We start from the raw sequence: 15,746 nt of genomic DNA on the forward strand, positions 1-15,746 counted from the left end.
TCTCCTCGTTGTTTCCGCCTTCGCGGATGCTCTTGCCAGTGACGGACAGAAGGCGGAGGACAGGGGCCGACCCCGATGCTCTGGGGTTTTTTCACCTTTGACCCGGCGTGACGCGCAGAGGCTAGAACTGGGGCGGGGCCGGTGCGTGGCTCCACGCGGCCCTCGGGGACCCGGGCTCCTTCTCCCTTCTTGCTCCTTCCTTGTGCTCACAGGATGGCAGCCGTAGCTCCGCCCACCTTACCTGTGTGCCGGGGAGCCCAAAGGTGGGGAAGGCGTGTGGCCGGTGCCGTCCAGGAACGCTGGCCAAGCCTGTCTGTGTTGGTCGGACAAACTGTAACTTTCGTGTAACGTGCGACAGAGGACAGAGAGCGACAGAAGTTTCTCTCTCCCTTTAGCACACCCACTTCCTTATTTTTCCCCTTTTTTTTATTTTTTTAAAAATATATTTTATTGATTTTTTTACAGAGAGGAAGGGAGAGGGATATAGAGTTAGAAACATTGATCAGCTGCCTCCTGCACACCCCCTACTGGGGATGTGCCCGCAACCAAGGTACATGCCCTTGACCAGAATCGAACCTGGGACCTTTCAGTCCGCAGGCCAATGCTCTATCCACTGAGCCACACCGGTTTCGGCTCCCCTTTTTTTTGCAGCATGGATAGCCCTAGGCTACGGTATTATTATTATTACTATTTATGGAGTAAGAACGTTGACCAGCTTTCACCTTGTTATAGAATAATCCCCCACACACACACACACACAAAAATTGGGGGAAAAAAACCACAGTAAAATCATGAGTGTCTTACAAAACAGGAAATGAACATGTGTCAAAAACGTTAGCTCGCCCGTGATTAATGAGAGACCCTGGAAAAACGTCAGAACCGTCCCGAGGAGCGTTGGGCACGCGGAGACATTTCTGGGCCATGGAATGAATTCACACGGAGAGAAGCCAAGTGTCCCCGCCCCCGCCACCCCCCCTCCCCCCCCGCACTGGACAGCGTTGGTTTGCATGTCTCCGGACAAGAATGGCATCCTGGGTCACCATTCATTTACATTGCTCAGCGGTGAGAGCGCCGGCCTGAGCATCGAACGAAGGTCTTAGGTTTGAATCCAGTCGAGGGCACGTGCCTGGGTGGTCGGTTAATCCCTGGCCCCCCCGTTGGGTGCGTGCGGAAGGCAATCGGTGCATCTTCTCACATCGGTGTTTCTCTCCCTCTCCCCACCTCTCTCTCTCTCCCCTTTCCGTTCTCGCTAAAAATCAACGGGGAAAAAAATACCCTCAGGTGAGGATTTTTAAGAAAAAGACGTTACGCCCTGACTGGTTTGGCTCAGTGGACAGAGCGTCGGCCTGCGGACTGAAAGGTCCCAGGTTCGATTCCGGTCAAGGGCATGGACCTGGGTGGCGGGCACATCCCCAGTGGGAGGTGTGCAGGAGGCAGCTGATCGATGTTTCTCTCTCATCGATGTTTCTAACTCTCTATCCCTCTCTCTTCCTCTCTGTAAAAAATCAATAAAATATAAAAAAAAAAAAGAAAAGAAAAAGACGTTACATGTAAGTGATACGTTTGTCCGCCCGCCTCCGCCTGGCTCCGTTCACGTAGGGTCGCGTCTGGCAGCGCCATCCGCCCTGTGGCGCGTGGCGAGCTTGCCCCCTTTCCGAGGCGACAACACATTCCCCTACGTGTATGCCGAGGACCTGGCCTTTATTCCCTCGTCCGCTTGGACCTGTGGCCTTAATCCCCTCCCTTCCTTCCTCACTCTGCTCACCGATGGGATACAAGTGGCAAGATGGAGATTCCGGCTGCACCGCCCCTGACACCCGAGGCTGTGGCCCCCCGGCTCCACGTGGACGGAGAGTCTGGGAGACAGCGCCCCCCCCCCCCCCCGAGCTGTGGCACCCCCCTCCCGGGCTCTGGACGTCCGTGGCCGAAGAAATACTTTGGTGTTTTATTTTCCCCCCCTTTGACCCACATGAAGATCAGAGTCTAGAACTCGGATGGGGCTGGTGCGTGGCTCCACGGGGCCATCGGGGACCCAGGTGCCTTCTCTCTTCTTGCGCTGCAATCTTTGGCCCCTGGTCGGTCCCCTGCCTCGTGCTCACAAGGTGGCAGCGATAGCTCCGTGCGTCTCACCTGTGTTCTGGGCCCTGAGCCTGGGACACCGTCGGGCCGATGAACCGGCCCAGAACGGGTAACCCCTGCCGGGGGGCACCTGCCCATCCCTCAGCTCTCCGCGTGGGCCCTGCCCTCCGGACGTGGCTGATGACCCGTTCAGAGTCCCGAGGCCCCATCCGGAGGCCACACAGCGACATGTTACATAGCTTAGCCCAGCCGTGGGCAAACTACGGCCCGAGGGCCAGATCCGGCCCGTTCGGCTGTTCTATCCGGCCCGCGGAGCCGAAAGAGCGGAGGGTTCTCTTGCTCTCCCCTCCGCTCCTTTACTTTGAATTTATATTAGTTCACACAAACACGCCATCCATGCTTTTGTTCCGGCCCTCCGGTCCAGTTTAAGAACCCACGGTGGCCCTCGAGTCAAAAAGTTTGCCCACCCCTGGCTTAGCCGGTATCCGCTGCGGATGGCGACTCATCTTTTTTTTTTTTTTTCTTCTACGTAAAACAACTTATTTCAAGAGGAAACTTTGTATCATTCCTAAACATAAACGCCCAGAGCCCCGCCCGTGTGGCTCAGCGGTTGAGCATTGACCTCTGAACCAAGAGGTCACTGCCCGGTGTGGAAGCCCCTTTCACGTCCCGCGTGGTGCAGGGTTCCGGTTCAGGGTTCGGGTTCTGGAGAAGGCTGCACACACATGCAAAGAGACTCGAAGAGCATGAATTTGGGAAATGGGGGGGCGGGGGGGCCAGGCGGAAGCCAAAGAGAAGACTACTACTCGCCCTGGCTTTGCCATCCCTTTTATTAAGATTACTAGTGGCCCGGTGCACGAAATTCATGCACATTAAAAGGGTATTAATTAGCCCTGGCTGGTGTGGCTCAGTGGATAGAGCGTCGGCCTGCGGACTGAAGGGTCCCGGGTTCGATTCCAGTAAAGGGCATGTACCTTGGTTGCGGGCACATCCCCAGTAGGGGGTGTGCAGGAGGCAACTGATCGATGTTTTTCTCTCATAGATGTTTCTAACTCTCTATTCCTCTCCCTTCCTCTCTGTAAAAAATCAATAAAGTATGTTTTAAAAAACAAAAATAAAATAAAATAAAATAAAAGAGTATTAATTAGAGAAAATAATTTAATATTGCTATTTGCCCTTTCTCTATAATAGAAGTGTCAGAGATGAAAGAAAATTAGTAAAATGTATATGAAAACCTTCCTCCTGTCAGAGTCTGGGGCGCACCACGGGACCCAGAGTCAAGTCCCCACCCACCCACATGTGCCTCAAAATCACGTGAGACCCAGACCCTGTTGCCCCCCCTCCCCAATTGGGCTAGATCCAGACCCAGCCAGTCCCACTCTTGTCAAGCCCTGCTGGGTGGGGGGCATGGCCTGAGGTCCCCCATCAAGCCCCACCAGCAGGGGGGCGCAGCCTCAGGTCCCCCAGCCTGGTGCCGGGGTGGGGGATGCAGCCTGAGGTCCCCTGTCAAGCCCCACGGGGGCGGGGGAGGGCGTAGCCTCAGGTCCCTGCTGATTGCTCGTTAAGGCTCCTTATGGGAACTTGGCCTCAGCTGTGGGTGCAGCCATCTCTGTGACAGAGTGATGGTCAATTAGCCTATCCCCTCTTCATTAGATAGGATGGGATACACCCCTATCCCTCAGGCAGGAAATTCCAATAATTAGCCAATCCTAAGACTAACAGGTGGAGGCTGCTTCCACTACCAATGTCTCAACCAGACAAGGAGTGATTGGCCCTGACCTTTCAGAGCAATTAACGGATTCCCCATTACACCTCTCTACTGGGGAAACAATGATCGGCTTCCGGCAGCCGGGGTTGCGGGCTCGATCCCCAGTGGGGAGGGCCGTGCAGGAGGCAGCCGGTCCGGGATTCTCTCTCATCACGGATGTTTCTCTCTCTCTCTCTCTCTCCCTCTCTCTGACATCAACTTTAAAAATAAGAAGAAATGAAAAACTACATAACAAAACAAACAAACAGAAACACCCAGGGTCCGTAGCCACGGGTAAGAGGCAAACGTGAAAATAAACGCCATCACAGCGCTGGCCCGGGGCACGCTCCCGCCCCCACGGCGCTAGCCGTGTGATCCTAAAAGGCCCCCTCCCTCCGATGCCCCGAGAGCTCGGGTCTGAATCCGAGTCTTTTGTAGGAACAGAAGGATGCGTTGGAAATGAGAATGTAGGTCATGCCTCAGAGCTAGACATCTGCCTGCCTCCTGCTCCCACCCGGAGAGCCGCTGACAATCATCGGGAGGGCTCCCCACACACCGCACTCACCCCTGGAAAGGCCCGGCAAGCTGGTGGCGCCGTCTGGCCCGGCGTTCAAGGCCGCACCAAAAGGTCCCTGTCAACGTGAATCCTTAGCTTCTTCCTCGGCCAGCCCTCCCCCCACCCCTCAGGGCTCCTCGGGGGCCACTCCAGACCCCGCTCTGTCTGCGTTGCCCCCCCCCGCACCCCCACCCCACCCCCCACCCCCCACCCCGTAATCATTTCTCTCCCCTCCAGAGCATTTCTGCCTTCCAGGCCAACTTGGTCTCTGATTATGGATTATTCAGGTGCAAAGTATTTCCCAAATCGATTCCTTCCTCCTATTGTGTGGAGCAGGGGTCCTCAAACTACGGCCCGCGGGCCACAGGCGGCCCGCCGAGGACATGGATCCGGCCCGCCGGGGGCCGCTGCCTGTCCTGCTTAGCAGCCGACGCGTCCCGGGCCCGCAGTGCGCATAGGAATTTGTTCATCGTTTTTTTTTAAACTATAGTCCGGCCCTCCCACGGTCTGAGGGACAGTGAACTGGCCCCCTGTTTAAAAAGTTTGAGGACCCCTGGCGTGGAGGGAAATTTTATGTTTCTTTTCATTTTTTAAAAATAATCAAGACGGCAATTTTTAAACACAAATCATGTCCTGAAAGCATTGCTCTGAATGGGGGTTCCCTTTCTGTGCATGAACCCGGCTGGGGGCCGGGGATCGAACCTGCAACCCAGATACGTGCCCTCTAGGGCCCGGGCCAATGCCCCCTAGCCCCTGAGAACACCACCCAGGGCAATGACAGGAACTTCCAGACGCCCCAAACCTATGGCCACGCGGGTCCGCTTGAGAGAATGTAGCCCGAAGTCTGCGCCTACGCACTGACGTTTACCACGGCGGCGCCTGTGACCGACGGGAGTCAGCTGGGCGAGTGAATCCGGGTGCCTCCCCTGAGTGGAATATTATACCAGGTGGACCCGTTAACGGTGCGGATTAACCATCAACCGGTTAATAATGTGGATTTTTTTCAATCGATGGAGTTACACGCATGTTGACATGGATGCGCTTTGATATGCAGGCTGTTTTGTTGTATTGACAACAAGCTTCAAAACCTCCTATGTCAAATGTTCTGAAGGTGTTAACATCATAGAGGTTTTTACGCTTAAAATGGTCCATTTTCGTGCCAAAAATAGAGCATTTGCAGGAAGTTTTAATTCATTACTTTGTTTTGAAGAGAAGCGCTGCTGAAAGGGATCGTATACTTCGGGAAGCTTAGGGTGAACATGCTCCATCTCAAGACACTTGTGACCGCTGGTGTAAACGCTTTAAAAGGGATGGTTTCCACGTGAAAGACAAAGAACGTCCAGGTCCATGTGAACCACGCTTTGAACGTGAAATGACCAGAATGTTCCAGAAGACACGGCAAAGTAATTTTGCTTCATGATGACACACCATCACACACTTCAAAACCCGTTAAAGACCCGTGAAAAGATCTTGCCTGGGAAGTATGAACCCGCCTGCCGTGTTCACCAGCCCTTGCTCCTTCAGATGACCGCTTGTTCCGATCCATGGCACACGACCTTTCTGAGCGGCACTTCCACACGGACGCAGAAGTGGACAGTAGGGTCTCTGAATGGTCTGCCTCCAAACAAGAAAAGTTCTATTGGGACGGTACCCACCAATGACCTGACAGATGGGGGAAATGTGTGGCCAGCGATGGACATTCCTCTGAATAAAGCACTTTTGATGTTTGTCTTGAAATGACCGTGTTTTCTTTGATGACAAAATCCGCGTTATTAACAGGTGTACCGGTGATCTGCATCATTAACGGCATCGCCATGGAACATAGCTCCAGCTGCTTCTACTGATCGGGAAAGTTCTCTAAGAAATACTGCAAAGTGAAGAAAAACAGAAAAAAACAGCCAGGCACCAGCCCAGCAGTGCGTGTGGCCTGCTCACACTCGAGGTTAAAAATGGGAAGAACCCTGGCCGGTGTGGCTCAGTGGACAGAGCGTCGGCCTGCAGACGGAAGGGTCCCCGGTTCGATTCCTGGTCAGGGCACGTGCCCGGGTTGCGTGCTCGATCCCCAGGAGGCAGCCGAGCCATGATTCTCTCTCATCGTGGATGTTTCTCTCTCCCTCTCTCTCTCTCTCCCTCTCCCTTCCTCTCGGAAATCAATAAAAAAATATATTTTTTTTAACATGGGAAGAGATGCTGCCCCATCCAATTTCATGGCTGAGCCTTGAGGACATTATGCTCAGTGGCACGAGGCAGACACAATAGGACACACACTGCAGGATTCCACCTCCGTGAGGTGCCCAGAGCCATCAAACCCACAGAGACAGGAAGTAGATGGAGGGCGGGGGGGCAGGCGTGGGGGAGGGGCGGTGTTGTTTTGCAGGGACGGAGTTTAGATGAGACAAGATGGAGCGAGTTGGGGGAGGGGGGGTGGACGGCGGGGGGGGGAGGGGGTGGTTGCCGCTGCGGATCTGTGGCGTAGTGTGTGAAACGGCCACATTTCTATCATGTGTTTGACCACAATTCAAAATAAAATAAAGGCATGTATTTGTAAGTGGACAGCTCTGGGATGGGAGGGGACCTGAGAGATGAAGGGTGCCGGATGGGGGAGAAACTTTGTATCCTTCTCTGTAGCGTGTGAATGTTGCTCTTGTGTGTGTGTGCGCGTAACAAAGTATCTTTTTAAGCGTCAAAAAATTGCAAACCATGACAGTAATCAAGTCCACGTGAGCAGCAGATGTTACAGATGCATCATGCATGCTGGCGTGTCATCTACAGCACAGAGTTACAGGCATGCATTGCTGATGTACGTGGAGAGGGGTGTGTGTGTCGAAGACCTGTTTAGCGGGATCCATTTAGCAGCCTCCGACCTACTTTGCAAGCGCGGGGTTCGGCGCTGTGGAGGTGAACGGCGCTGCCAGCTGCAGGGAGAGCTGGGGGCCCGCTGGTGTTTTTCCACTCTTACATAAGCAAACAGAACCAGCCACGGCCGCCTTGACTGGCATGTCCCGTAATGATGTGCGAGATGTTCCCGCTGCATCTTTCTTGCCTGTTCCCCGCCACCCCCCCCCCCTCCTCCCCACGCCCCACCCCTCCGCCTTTCTCTTTCTTTTAAGAGAAACAATCATGGCTCTCGTGGCAAGAAAATTGTGGCCAATATTAAACAGGCACTGGAGTGACAGAGGGAAGGAGATGAAAAGCAGACGGGAAGGCGCGTGATCATAAACCCGAGAGACGGACCCGCAGCAGCGCGCCGTGCTGATGGCCGTGTGTCCCCCGCTTCCCCCCTCCCCCCGCTTGTCTCTGCCCTGAGGGCATCTCTGGAGCCACGTTCAGGTCACGTCCCCAGTGGCCTGTCCGCGGCACCAGATCTGGGCATCCGCGAGAGCGCAGGGCCGCTGCTGTCCCCCTGTGGGCGCAGGGACATTGGATTGGGGAGGTGGGGTGTAGGGCCAGGGACCAGGAGACCCCGAGTCCAAGTCTCTGCTCCTCATTTCTCTCCCGTAGTGAGACACTCAGGGATCCTTTAGGCCTCGGAGGGATTCTGGTTCTTCGGCTCCATTCCCGGTTCTTCGGTTCAAGTCCCGGTCAGGGCGCAGGCCCGGGTTGCAGGCTCCATCCCCAGTGTAGGGGGCGTGCAGGAGGCAGCCGATCCACGATTCTCTCTCCTCGTGGATGTTTCTCTCTCTCTCTCCCCCTCTCCCTTCCTCTCTGAAACCAATAGAAATCTATTTTTTAAAATAATAAAAAGTAAAGCTGCCCTCCTGCCTCGGGTCTTTGCAGTCCTGGATGCGGTTGGAAACGGGAGCTGTCACTGACCCTTTGCGTCGCCAGCCCGGCCTCCCGGCCACGCCCCCGGTGGTGCCTGCACCGCAGCCAACAGCAGGCTGGGAGCCGCTCCAGGCGCCGTCTGTCCCCCCCGTGACGTTCGGGGAGCGTGTCCCTCCTGGGCGGTCTCCCGTGGACTCCGTGCTCCGTGTCTCTCCTGGAGCGAGTCCAACCCGCCTGGCAGGGCTGATAACGCCGGAGGGTGCCCTGCCCCTCCCCGCTGCGCCCACATCCTCCCGCCTCCCCCGTGGAAACGAATGCGCACCTGACCCGGGGGAGGAGACACGCAGGCCTGGCGGGGGGCGACCTCCTCTGTTAGCCACTCGACAGGCAGCTGCGCGGTGCCTCCTAGCGGTCAGCGCTGCGATGCGCAACGGACAGACTGCGCGCAAAGGATGGCCCTGCGCCCAGGGACCCCCGCTTTGGAGAAGGAGGAGGCGGGGATGGGCAGTGGACAGCGCGGCGGGTGGGGCGGCCGGGGAGCCGTGGGGATGTGAGGGGAAAGCAGGTTAGAAGCCACTGAGGGGGGAGGAAGTGCGGGGTCTGTGCGTGGCGTCCCGCCAGGGCGGCCCGTGGGGGATGGACTGGAGAGAGAACAGCCTTCGTGGAGGAGGGACGTGGCGTTACCAGCTCCGGGAGCCGGTTGGGGGGGGCGGGGCGGGGGGGGCACGCAGAGAACCAGGCTGTGGGCAGCAGTCCCTCCTCACCTGGGCGCACGGCCACCTCACCTGAGCTTTACAAACACCAACGTGTGCCCCGCGGTCGGCGTGGCTCCGTGGGTGAGCGTGGACCTCTGAACCAGGAGGTCACGGTTTGGTTCCCGGTCAGGGCACAGGCCCGGTGTGGGGCGTGCAGGAGGCAGCGGGTCCGTGACTCTCTCTCCTGGTGGATGTTTCTCTCTCTCTCCCTCTCCCTCCCTCTCTCTGAAATCCATAAAAGCGTATGTATATCTTTAAATAGGAGCGTCTGGTACCGCCTCGGGAGGTCCTGGTTCCGTGAGGCCGGGAGAGGCCCAGGTCTGGCTGATTGTTCTTCCTGTCTCCCCCGGTGGGCGTCACCTTCAGCCGCGGTTAAAGGCCCTGCCTCACAGGCGGGGAGACTCCGGGGAGTCCTGTGGGGACCCGGCTCTCGCCCTGGGCCCTGTCCGCGCCTCCGTGTGACGAGCAGTAAAACCCTCTCTTTCCTCCTTTTGCACATTGACCTGCTCTCTGTACACCTTTAGGCGCTGGGGGGCTGGGAGAGGGAGAGAGAAGGGAGATTTTCCCCATTGGTTTTTATTTATTTTTTATTTTTTTAAAATATATTTTATTGATACTTTACATAGAGGAAAGGAGAGGGATAGAGAGCTAGAAACATCGATGAGAGAGAAACATCGATCAGCTGCCTCCTGCACACCCCCCACTGGGGATGTGCCCGCAACCAAGGTACATGCCCTTGACCGGAATCGAACCCGGGACCCTTCAGTCCGCAGGCCGACGCTCTATCCACTGAGCCAAACCGGTTTCGGCCCCATTGGTTTTTAGAGAGAGTGGACGAGAGAGGGAAAGACAGAGAGAGAAACATCGATCAGCTGCCTCCTGCACAACTCCCACTGGGGATGTGCCTGCAACCAAGGTACACGCCCGTGACTGGAATCGAACCGGGGGGACCCTTCACTCCCCAGTCTGACGCTCTAACCACGGAGCCGCCACCGGCCAGGGCTGGTAGTCGCTGGTTTCTGCGTCCGCGAAGCTGTGGGGAGCGGGCGGTGACTTTGGATCTGAAGTCCCTCACGGGCGATAGTGTGTGTGTGTGTGTGTGTGTGTGTGTGTGTGTGTGTGTTGGGGGTGGGGGTGCAGCCCTTTGGGCTTCTTCACAACCCCCAACAACCCCCTCCGTTTTCTTACGCGATAAAGTTCGGTCGCTAGAGGGGTGATACGCTGGGCCTTCCGTCCTCGGCCCGTCTGCCCGCCCCGCGTGTGGTTCCGTGGCATCTTGTCCGGCAGGTGCTGCTCTAGAAGGCGTGTCCTCTCTCCTCAGAGCCTCGTCCCCGGGCGGCCAGGCGGGGGGAAGGGGGGAGCCGGAGGAGGGCGGAGAGCTCACGCGTCCCCTTGTCCCCCTGCAGGAGCAGCAGCAGCAGCAGCGCCGCGTTCAGCGAGGTGGCGCGGCTGAGCTTCGAGATCGCCGGCTTCAGCAGCCTGTCGGGCACGCAGCCCATCGCCTGGCAGCTGGAGTACCCGCACGCGGGCGCCGCGGGCAGCGCCGTGTCCCAGATCTTCATCAGCCAGCAGGACCTGGTGGGCATCGTGCCTCTGGCCACGGTAAGACGCGCGCGGGCGTGGGTGCGTCCGGTGGCCTCCCCGTCGGCCCGGAGGCTGGCGGCCGCGAGTGTGGCTCCGGGGACTCACAGGCACGCGTGTCATCGCCCCCACCTGGAGGGGCGCCCCTTCCCTGGTCCAGCCTTCCTCGGCGCTACGCGGTGAACAGACCGGGCTCGCCCTGCAGGGACCCCCTCCCCCCGCCCCCCGGGACAGCGAGCAGGTAGAGACCAGGTAGCCAGCGGCGGCCAGGTACTGGGACGCTGCCGTGAAGAGGCGTGTAACTGGCGTCTAGTTCTGCGTCTCAGGGTTTCTCACCAGAGTTTATCTTGAAACTGTATTTGTATTGGCCCCAGAGAGGCAGGGAGAGGGAGAGAGAGAGAAACATCCATGAGGAGAGAGAACTGTGGATCGGCTGCCTCCCGCACGCCCCCCACTGGGGATGGAGCCCGCCACCCGGGCCTGTGCCCTGACCGGGGATCGAACCCTGACCTCCTGGTTCCTAGGTCGACGCTCCACCCCTGAGCCCCGCCGGCTCGGTTCTCGTCTTAAAGGGGACGGAGCCTGCCTGGAGGGGGGACGGACAGCATGTGGATGAGAAGAAGCCGTCCCCCTCCCAGCACGATGTGGGGTCCGCCTGGGCCCGAGCCGAGAGGGACGCTCATGAGCCGCTTGAGGGTCGCGGGGTCCCTCTTCCTTCCCTCCCGCTATTAGGGAGCAAGGACAGAAGCCACGCCATTCCCCTTGCGGCCCAGGGTCGGGCGGTTGTGACCACTGCAGCCCCCTCCCCCTCCCCCCGCTGACGGCTGACGGCTGCGGGGCGGCGGGCGGCTCCCCGCACAGTCCAGGAGTGGCGTGTCCTCGGAGCAGGCCTCTCTCTCTCCCCGATCTCGCGCGGGAATCAGACCTGCAGCCACTTCGGAGCTGCTCCGTGTGTCTCCGACGCAGGCTTGTGTCCACCAAGAGGTTCTACGGAGCCCATTTCCTGCCACGCCGCGCTGCGCCCTGTAATGGGAAGAAAACCGCGTCTTGGAAAGCGCAGGGAACCCCCGTGGGGCCAGGCCCCCCCATCCCCCACCCCCCTCCGCGCTGGAGATTCAAAGGGAAAAGGAACTGTGCGGGGGGTCGTGTTCAGGCACCTGCAGGGGGCGCCGTCTCGCAGGAGAACTCCTCCGGGTCCTCGCTTTCCACCCGGATGGGCCCGGCGAGGGGAAAGGAGATTTCTCTCCCTGGCCCCCGCCCCCGACGACCGGGGTCTGTCACGGAGCTTAGAAAGGCCAGGATCAGCACGTTCACCTATTGTATTGGGAAGCGACTCTTGGCCTTCCACACGAGCTATGGCAGAGGCCACCTTGCTCCCGGGACCCCGTGGACCCCGAGGACCCCGACACAGGGCCCCAATCATCAGAAGCTCCTGCAGGGAAGCTGTGGCCGCTGGGGGTGGCAGCAAAACCCGGAAGAGCCGGTGGGTTGCAAGCTGGACCCACCCCCACCCCCCAGCGGGGGGTGTGCTGGAGGCAGCCGATCCATGATTCTCTCTCATCATGGATGTTTCTCTCTCTCTCTCTCTCTCTCTCTCTCTTTCTCTCTCCCTCTCTGAAATCCATCCAAAAATAACTCTATATAATAAACGCATAATATGCCAAGTGTCTGACTGGTCTACCGCTTGGTCAACCACTTGACCAGTCGCTATGACATGCACTGACCACCAGGGGGCAGACCCTCAGACCGGTAGGTTAGCTTGCTGCTGGGGTCTGGCTGATCAGGACTGGGCGAGATGGGCCGGACACGCCCTAGAGTCCTCCACGGCCCCTCCCCGGCGGGCCGGCCCCCATCGGCCCCAATTGGGACTGGTCAGGATGGCCCTGATCGACCCCAATCGCTGGCCAGGCCAAGGGACCCCACCCGTACACGAATTTGTGCACCGGCCTCTAGTATATATGTAAAAAATTTAAATCAGTAAGGCTGGCGGGGGGCAGAGGAAACCGAAAAAATGTTCCCCTCGTTTGCAAAAGGTTTGCATTCATCGGAGAGGTCAGCAGGGGGCAGCAGGGAGCCTGGCCCGTGACCCCGCTGTCTGGGGAACTGGGCTCCCCGCGGGTGGAGCGGGGCACGCCGCCGAGGGCCTGCCGGCCGGCCTGGGCATCCAGCCATCTCATTATTCAGACACGGGATTGGCTGGTCCAGACAAGAGGCTGTTTTGTACTTTTTAATCCCAGTTTTACAAGGAAAAGTGACATGGGGAACGGCAGGACCCTCCTAATTGCATGTATGTCAATAATTAATTGCAACGCCCGCGGCATAAATCACGGAGGTGCGTGCTCCGTCGGCTGCCTCCGATGACCCTTGTCATTTTCTTCAGATTTTTCTTCTTCCTCTTCTTTTTTTTTTTTTTTTTTTTCCCTATTGGGGATGAGCCAACGTGTCTGCCTTCTTGCCGTCCTATGATCCGGTTCCTTTTTAAATTCTCTCAACGTCAGGATGAAATTCGATGTCGGAGCGGTGTCTCCGTGGCTTCGAGCCAGGACGCACCAAAGGCATTTATTTAAATCCAAAATGTTAGCAGAATTAAAATGCTCAACATCGCCCATGGCTGGGAAATGCCAATTAAAGGGCGTAGGTAGCCTGGCCAGCGTGGCTGGGGGGGGGGGGCGGGGGGGGCGGGGGTTGAGCATCGACCTAGAAACCAGGAGGTCAGGGTTCGATTCCCGGTCAGGGCACACGCCCGGGTTGCAGGCCCGATCCCCAGTAGGGGGCGTGCAGGAGGCAGCTGACCGATGATTCTCTCTCACATGGATGTTTCTCTCTCCCCCTCCCTTCTCCCTTCCTCTCTCTCTAAAATCAATGGGGGGAAATTTCCTCAGGGGAGGATGAAAGGAAAACATTTACGATACAGCGGTGCTGAAGGAGGCTGGCATTGGAGAGAGACCTTCCTTGCCGTAGGGATCCGTTCGTGAAATTTCTTCAAAGGCAGAGGTCAGCTGGGCAAGGGCCTGGACCCCGGGCAGGAGCAGAGATGAACTGCAGTGTCCTGAGGGAACCAGTCCGTTAAAATGGTTACCTTGTACCATGGGTCTGTTTTACCTCAAACTGCGCCCTGGACCGGCCAGCAGTGTCCGCGGGGCGGGGCTGTGACTGTGACCGGTGTTGGTTCAAAGAAATCAGTAATCTCCCTGCGTGGCGCATCGCCCATCTCTGCCACGAGGGGGCAGCGTCCTCCATCCCTTCTGCGGTAGACGGTCCATTTTCTTTCTTTCTTTCTTTTTTTTAATATATTTTATTGATTTTTTACAGAGAGGAAGGGAGAGGGATAGAGAGTTAGAAACACTGATGAGAGAGAAACATCCATCAGCTGCCTCCTGCACACCCCCTGCTGGGGATGTGCCCGCCACCAAGGTACGTGCCCTTGACCAGAATCGAACCCGGGACCCTTGAGTCCGCAGGCCGATGCTCTATCCACTGAGCCACACCGGTCAGGGCTAGACAGTCCATTTTCACTCGTAGGATTTTGGGGATTTCGGGGTGGATTTGGGCAGGCCGTGCTGAAGGGCAGCGTGAGTCCCCAACAGCTAGCGTGGAATTCATCGGGTGCCGGAGGAGGGAAGTCACTGGCCTTCATTCCTTAGCATCTCCCAGACCAATTCCCGATGCCCGGGCCTCATCTCAGCGCCCGCCCCACTCCCCAGCCCGACCGTCAGTCACCCCAGATCCCGGTGGCCGCTCCCCTCTTTGCCTGCATTACCCCAGAGTTCATTCCTGGGCCCGCAACCCCCAACGCCACTGGATAAAAGCTGGGTGGCATTGGAGAGAGACCTTGTCGTAGGGATCCGTAGGGTGAAAAGCAATTTCACCCCCAACATGCCCTCTCCCTTCCTCTCTAAAATCAATAAAGAGACACTTTGAAACGATGATACTGCTACAAGGATACATTGTTTCCTGGACGCACGACTGTAACCCTGCGTCTGCCCGCCTTGTACGTCTCCGCCGACTCCGTTCTCAACGAGGTTGCAAAATAAATAAAATAAAGGACGTTTCTCTGGGAACCCGACGCCCCCTAATTCGTGCGCCCTCCCAGCGGAGGCTCCTGGGTAATGGCTCGCCGCCCGCCCGCCCCGTGCGGGGGCGCGCGCCTCCGCGCAGGGAATTGCTTTCTTTGTCTTAAATGAGCGCTTCGGAGCAGCATCTCCATCTTGCATTAGCAGCAAATTGACGGGTAAGTGAGCCGGGCTCCCGCGCCCCTGATGGCGCTGTGAGCGAATTGGAAGTAAATGAGGTGGGAGCCGCATCTCCCGCCGCGCGGAGCCCGGGATGATGGGCCTGGGGCCGCGAGCCCGCAGAGCTGTGTGCGTGCGGGTCCTCGGGGAGGGGGCCGTGGGGGCCCCGTGGCCACTCGCAGGATTGATCTGCTACACGGTGGACGGCGGCGGACGGCGGCGAGGCCCCATCTGGGGCATGAACTGCCCGTAGGGAAAGTGGGGGGGGGGGGGGGGGCGGGGAGGGAGTGAGGCTGGTTTGTAACTTCCTGTGAGCCAGGCGGTGAACAGGGTCCTGTGCGGTGAAAACCCACGTGCCTGGACCTCCCGAGGTCACCTTGGCAAGACCCACGACCTTGGGGGGTCTGACCGTCCCGGCACCCCCACAGGGACCCACGGAAGCGCCGTGTAAAAAGTAATGGCTACACTCGAAAGCTGTGTCGTTGTATCCCCATGTCATCCCCATGTATTTAATTTTTAAAAAGTGGCTCCGGGGCGGAGCGTCCACCTAGGAACCAGGAGGTCAGGGTTCGATTCCCGGTCAAGGGCACAGGCCCGGGGGGCGGGCTCCATCCCCAGTAGGGGGCGTGCAGGAGGCAGCCGCTCCATGATTCTCTCTCCTCATGGATGTTTCTCTCTCTCCCTCTCCCTTCCTCTCGGGAATCAATAAAATATATATTTAAAAATGAAATAACAAGAGAAAAGGGACATTTGGACACAGACACGCACGGAGCAGAAAAGGCCTCAAGTCGACCGAGGCAGAATTGGAGCCACGTCTCTGCCAGGAGGGACACCCAGGGTGGTCGCTGCCCCTGCGCGTTTCAGAGGGAGTCAGTCCCGCCGACACCTCGGTTTCCGACTTCCAGCCCCCAGCACGGAGCGAGAATCAATCTCCGTGTGCTAAACCTCCCGGTTTGTGGAGTTTTACGGCAGCCGCGATGGAGAAGGAAGCGGCGAGAGCATCCGTTATCATGATGATGGTTATGATCATC

At 57.9% G+C, this 15,746-nt stretch overlaps 1 protein-coding gene across 2 annotated transcripts in view; it reads left to right on the plus strand.

The window, feature by feature from the left end:
• TMEM132C (transmembrane protein 132C) overlaps positions 1-15,746 on the plus strand; it is a 96,678-nt gene that overhangs the window by 65,649 nt on the left and 15,283 nt on the right. For both annotated transcript variants that reach the window (XM_080649980.1, XM_080649981.1), the window contains exon 4: positions 10,309-10,504. In XM_080649980.1, the coding sequence (XP_080506106.1) occupies positions 10,309-10,504 (196 nt within the window). The remainder of the gene's footprint in view (positions 1-10,308; positions 10,505-15,746) is intronic.

The sequence above is a fragment of the Plecotus auritus genome (assembly GCF_963455305.1).
Source record: "Plecotus auritus genome assembly, chromosome: 13".
Taxonomy (NCBI): domain Eukaryota; kingdom Metazoa; phylum Chordata; class Mammalia; order Chiroptera; family Vespertilionidae; genus Plecotus; species Plecotus auritus.